Below are 6482 nucleotides of genomic sequence, written 5' to 3'. Positions count from 1 at the left end.
TGTTTGCCATCTTTGTGTCCTAACTGATTTAATATAGTTCCCTGATTGATTCTGACCTCATTTTTGAGGTTAACCATAAACCCAAAATTATGTTCCAGTGAATATTAGAGAAGATCCATGTGAATACGTATGCCAGATGGCTCACGCCCATTGACCTCAGGAAAAGGACTCTCTCTCGACGACTGCACAGCATAATCTGTAAGAAGTGGAATTGACTCAAACCTCAGAACCAGAAAATCCTGTTCTTCACTTGTTGTTTGACGCTGAAGATCCAACCACCTCTTACAGAAAATTAGTAGAGGTTCTCCTTGAATCAAGTGGGAGTATCTTGGTTTTAGAAGTCAATTTTTAGGATTCCATTTCCCATAATTATATTTTACATGTGTGACAACCGACAATTGTGGCGTCTGTATTCAACCAGAATTTGCAATACAGTGTCTGAATTACATTTGAGTGAAGTCATACAGCAGGCATAACTTTTTTCTTGTATGTCATAAAAACATACTGTTGGACTAGATGATCGCAGTACTTCCCTTCCAACTTAACTATTCTGTTCTGTTCTACCTCAAGAGAAAATAAATACAGTAGTTATTTCTGAGGCCTTAGAATGAAAAAGAATATTTTGGAATAGCATTTATTCTACAGCTACAGAAGAGAGACAGATTTTTAAAATACAAATCTTAAACTTCCACAAACGCTATGAGATTTACTAACGTTACTTCTGGAACTGAAAACTGGCAAACCGATCTTTCATTCTACAATGAAGAACCCTTTTACAACTGTGTATTAAACTTGTACTTGAAAGTAATTTTCAGAAAAGACTTTGAAAACAGGCACACAGAAACTATTACAAAGCTGAAGGATTTAGGCAAGAAAAGAATCTCATTTCATATGGTGCTTTGAACCTTTTGTACTATTTTCAAGTCTTGTTCATCAGCGCCCGGTATTGGGACCACACTGAAGCAACAGTTGAAGATCTTTTTAAGACGTTTTAAAAATGTTAAAAGAAGGAAGATCTTGTTATGGCAGTTGATTTACTGGATTTTCAAATTATGGAGATGCGTGACAGAAGGAAAAATCCAAGTTTTGTGTTGAAATAGGGGAAATGCCGCTTACATTTGCTTATGAAAAATAATTTAAAAAAAAAAAAAACAGCATTTTTATAATTATGTGTATCTTCAAGTTTCCTGACCTCTCCGTCAATAAAAAAACCCTCTAATTTTTAGAACGGGTTCTTTCATTCGGTAGGTTAAGCTACTGCTTTCCGAACGATTTTATTTCCTATGGTTCCCGCCGGATCACCACAGGACGCTGCCCCGCGGGCTGCGCGCGCGCCCCGGGCCCGGGGATCCGATACCCACCGCTCTCCCTCAGCGGCGGCGGCGAAAGCCGCGACCTCGCCCTCCCGTGCAGGCAAACACGCCTTTGACGCCTTTAAGACCCCGAAGACTTTATTTACTGCCCTTTATGCACGCGACAGCGGTTGTGAGAGGCCTCTCCTGAGGATCTCGCCCGGAGAAGCGCCTCTTGCCGCGAGTCCCTATTGGGCGCTATCGCAGCGGGTATCCGCCATGTTGGCAGGGCTCTTCGCGCCCCCGAGCGCCCCTACCGGCAGCGGAGCGGGACGGGACCGGCCCGGCTCCGCCTCAAAGAGGCGGGAGAGGTGGACATCGACAGCTCGGCGCTCTCCTACCCAGCCGTCCCCCTGCCGGTTTGCTCGGGATCGATTGACGTGCGGCCCGCCGAGCCCGCGCACCACCGAGGAGGCGGCCGCCACCGGGAGCCCAGGTGGGTACCGGCGGGCTGGGGGCGCGGGGCGGCGCCGCCGCTAGGGCGGCCCCGGGCCCCGGCGATCGCTTCCTCCTGCTTCAGCCTGCGCTCCGAACTCGAGCGCAGCTTTACGGCGCGGACCCGGCCCTGAGGGGCCCCTCCCTGCCTCACGCCCCTCGCAGGGCTCCGCCCCGCTGTCCCGGCCTCGGGGGGGCGAGGGGCGGCCGCGCAGTCCCCTCGTCCCTGCTCCTCGGGGCCGAGGCGGCGGAGGGGAGCGACCCCCGCCCCGCCGGGGCTCAGCCCGGCTCCTCCGCCCCGCAGCCGGGCCTCAGGGTGCCCCTCAGGCGCTCTCCCCGCATGGCGCAGGCCGTTCGTCGCCGGCCTCTCCGTGGCTTCCTCGGGGCTCCCTCCGGCCGCCTCTGGGCAAGGTGACCTTTCGCTTCGAGTCCGAGAGGCGCTGGTGCCAACAGGTCTCCTCTCCTGCTTGTCTCCTCCTCCCCCCCGCGGTGTGTTTGCTCGGGTGGAGGGAGAGAAGGGAGAGTATCCTGAAGGCCGCTCCCCGCCCTTTTTTTTGTGTAACCGGGCCCTGCGTAAAATGTCCCTCTTGCGCTGACGGTCAGCGTCATCCCAGCTGCTTTCCCTCCCTCTGTGCTGTCCCGGTCCGGCTCACTCAGGTCCCGCTCCGTCAGGGCCTGCCCCGTCCTCCCTCTTGGGAAAATCGCGTGTTTTTCCAGAAAAAGTGAGTCAGCTTTGAGTGGGATCTTAGTATGGACTTTGATTCTCATCCTGATAAGCGCTTACTGTTCCGTTTTTAACGTGTGCTCAGAAAATAAAAACACTATCATAGAAAATTAGTGTTTTGGTTTTTCCAGTGGCACAGCAGTGGACTAGAAAGTTACAAATGTAAAAGCCTTAAAACATTTGAAAGATTCACAAGTAGTTATGTTCCACAAGTTTAGGTTGAAGTGGTGATTTACTTTATGTACAGTTCTTAGGGTGACTTCAGGTGTGGAGTTGTTCATGCACCGGAGGTTTTCAGTCACTGGGATGCTAACCTCTTCTGTGCTTCTGTATGGTTCTTCAAGATCTTTCCTCTGATTTTGCTCCTTATACCTGTAGTTTTCCTTTTTTAATTTAATTTTCTTTTTTTTTTTTTTTTAACGGTAACATGACAAGGATTACTATCTTTGCTTGTGTTTGAACTTCAGCTTTCTTGTCAATTTTATTAGAATAAAAACTTAAGGTGGTGGCCCCATGTGTACAAATGCTTGGTCTTTGTTATGTGGAATAATACTATTGTTTTTGAAAAATGTTGAGAAATTTTACAAAGATAAAAATGTTAAATGTGTTTAATGTGAAGATATGCTTTATTTGAATGCAATGTTCTGCATGACAGTATAGTTTCAATTTTCAGCCTTTAGGAGAAGCCTTTCATTATTTTCTTTTGTTTGGTTATATTATTTAACTGTATGAGTTAAATCTTTTCACGGGCTTTTTTTTTTTTTTTTAAAGAAATAAAGGTTTAAATGGGGGTGCCTGAAGTAAAGTAAACTTCATTATGGGAAAACCCTGAATCTTAATATAAAATTTAAAATGTAATTCTCAAAGTTGTCATTTTCTTCTGTTGTCAGATGTAAATAAGTCTGACATAGCTTGCTCTTCTGCTCGGTAGAACTTAACCTTATGTATACTGGTTTAGGGAGGTATGTGAGGTTGGGAGACTTTTCTAAACACAGAACTGATATGCTTACTGCATTCTAACCACAAGATATGGCCTGCATGTTTTTTCCTTACTGTAATATAGTGCTTGATCCTGCCCTTGCAGAAGCAAATAGTAGTTTTGCAATTCACTGGTTAAAAACTTGAACAGACACTTATGTGGTAATCAGACCATTAAAACCCCTAAGTTGAAACAGAAAGGGCCGCTGGAGAAGAGTATGAAGGGAACTGTTTACATGTATGACCAGTGTTGCTTTTCTGCTGTACCTTTTTTCCCCTCCTTGATGCAGTAATCTATGAAAACCTGTTAGAGTAACTGTTAATGAGCTATTTATGGGACTTGTATCTGATTACTTCTCACACATAGTCTTCCCAAAAAAGGAGTGAGTTGTTTCACAGTGTCGTATAAGAATTCTACAAAAATACAGTGGAAGGCTCTGTGCTGTTGCTTTAGACTAGGCTTCCAAAACCAGAATGCTGGCAACTTGAGGAAAATACAGGCAGCAGAAGTTGAGGAGGCCAGTGTAAAACTGCTTCACATCAATGTGGAATTTTAGTCCTCTCTTTTCTGGAAGAGGATTGTAGGTTGGCCTTGTTGATTATGGCAACAAAATGCAGTGTTTTGATTAGAAAAAGGATGAAAGATTAACTTTATTTGCAAACGAGAGAGGTCTGTAGTCATCAAAGCTCTATATGTAACTTTGATTTGTGACTTAAAGGGCATAGCATAAAGCATTCTTTTAAGGTAGAAATCAAACTTAGTGTTTTTACTGCTTTTTAGATTGATTACAGTAAGAATTACAGTGATAGCAGTATGTCAGCTCTGCTGAGAGTGTATATTTCAGACAATCATTTTCTTCATGTTTTTTCTTTCAGAGCGAGACTGTAATTATGGAACAGAAATACAGAAAATGACAGAAAAACATTAGTTGCCCTCTTCTAGGACAGTCATGTTGGAAGGATTGGTAGCCTGGGTTCTCAACACTTACTTGGGCAAATATGTCAATAACCTGAACACAGACCAACTTTCAGTTGCTCTTCTAAAGGGTGAGGCTTTGTGGTATTTTCTGTAGTGTTTTCACACTGTGATTTAAAAAAAAGAAGTGTTATGTTTTTGTAATAACTGGATGGTGGAATAGAAACAATCACTTAATATTGTGTCTAACATTTATATAAACCCTTTTAATATAGAGTTATGTGCTAGCACTTTACAATGAATAGTAAATTCTCTTGTGTTCCTATCTTTGTTGCTTTTTATCAACATTGTTAAACCAATTTATATGAAAATTTCAGAAGTATGCGTAGCATATCTTATCAGCGTGTTTAATTTATAGAATATTTGACTGTCATTTTTCTTAATGCTGTTCAGTAGCTTTCCTGTTGAGGGACTGTGGCAGGAATTATTCTGTAGTCTTTATCTCTTACGTTTTGGTGCTTGTAGTTACTCCCCTGTCATTAAGACTTCTGGTTTATGTTATGTCATGTTATGTTCAGTGCTTTCTAATTTACCTTTTGCTGCTGTTATCTGTTGTTTTTTGAGAGAATATTTTATAACACTTCACAGCTTGTCTGTGCACATTTTTTGTAGTACTGAGAAAATACTTGAAGTATTTCTTTTGAAAAGACAAAGAGGAGAAGCTTTCTGCTTGGTTACAATAAAGTTCAGATTTAAAACCTTGCAGAAGGTTGCTTCTAGATGATCTCAAATAGTTTGAGCACATGGCATTGGAAAATTAACAAGTATATTAAATAACCGTTGCAACTGCAGCGCAACTCAAAGTGGTAGGTTGGCTGTTGTCATGAAATCCTGTTTGATTTTTTTTTTTCTTTAAAAGATGATGCTAGTAATTTTAGGCTTATAATGTTCAAGCTGGCACTCTTTAACATAATTTTGTTTAACAGACTTGTCTTTTTTGATGCTTTCTATAGGTGCTGTTGAATTGGAAAACTTGCCACTAAAGAAAGATGCCTTGAAGGAACTGGAATTACCATTTGAAGTAAAGGCAGGTTTGTATTTTGCTGGTGTGTGCAGGACAAATATTTATAAACAGGAAGTATTGCATATTTTAAAAGAACCTTTACCTGTGAGTCAGAAGCTTGAACAAATAAGGTAACCTGGTTTTCAGGTAATCCAGTTCTATTTTAGCTTCTTTGTTTCTTACACCAGTTTTTCTTTCAGGTTTTGCAAGGATGATAAAGTACATTTACACAGGAATCTGATAGCATCTCTGTTTTGTATATTTAGGTTTCATTGGCAAAATAACACTACAGATACCTTTTTATCGCCCACATGTGGATCCATGGGTGATATCTGTCTCAAAACTGCACTTAATTGGTGCACCAGAAAAACAAGAAGATTTTGATGAGGAAAGGGAGAAGGTGCAAGAAAGAGAACACAAGAAAGCCCTTCTTCTGGCACTTGAAGAAAAATGGAAAGTGAGTCACACTTGTCTTTCATGGTGAAAAAATTGCTATGGTAGATGGATTGCGTTTAAGTCTCCTAACAAGTTGGAGAATAAATGCATAGGAAACTAAGTTAGAATTTGATTCATACATGCTAACATAGTCCAATGTCTGCCTCACCCCCATTATGTCGTGTGTCCCACATATGTTGGAGATACTGAAATCTTGGTGGTTTTTTTTTTTTTTCTTTCTCCCTGTTCACAGTAATTTCAGTATAACCAGGTATATTGTTTCCTGACCAGTTGGTACAGTGGTGGTTAATGCTTATCTCTATTTTCTCTTTTAGAAAGAACGACAACAGAAAGGGGAATCTTACTGGTACTCAGTTACTGCATCTGTAGTCACAAGAATTGTGGAAAACATTGAAGTAAGCCTTTGCATTGTAGAGCTTTTCCCACTTGTTAAGAATTACCTGTGCCCACTGTGCTTCACATTGTGTAGTCGTCAGGAAAGAAATAGGTAAATCAAAGGTAGATGTTTGGCAGATGGCAGTCTCTTTTCAGACTGTAGGATAGTAGGATAGCAAAATA

General features: G+C 42.0%; 1 protein-coding gene across 1 annotated transcript in view; it reads left to right on the top strand.

Moving 5' to 3' along the window:
• The first annotated feature begins 1717 nt into the window (after nucleotides 1–1717).
• The window catches only part of VPS13D (vacuolar protein sorting 13 homolog D), a 108017-nt gene continuing 103252 nt past the window's right edge, over nucleotides 1718–6482 (top strand). Inside the window, exons 1-5 of the mRNA XM_082493363.1 lie at nucleotides 1718–1788; nucleotides 4366–4536; nucleotides 5419–5496; nucleotides 5735–5925; nucleotides 6239–6319. Of these exons, the coding sequence (XP_082349489.1) occupies nucleotides 4440–4536; nucleotides 5419–5496; nucleotides 5735–5925; nucleotides 6239–6319 (447 nt within the window). The 5' untranslated portion in view covers nucleotides 1718–1788; nucleotides 4366–4439. The remainder of the gene's footprint in view (nucleotides 1789–4365; nucleotides 4537–5418; nucleotides 5497–5734; nucleotides 5926–6238; nucleotides 6320–6482) is intronic.

This window comes from Vanellus vanellus (assembly GCF_965231255.1).
Source record: "Vanellus vanellus genome assembly, chromosome: 20".
Lineage (NCBI taxonomy): Eukaryota > Metazoa > Chordata > Aves > Charadriiformes > Charadriidae > Vanellus > Vanellus vanellus.
The sequence above is the reverse complement of the archived record's forward strand: the minus strand, read 5'-3'. Positions and strand labels throughout refer to the sequence as shown.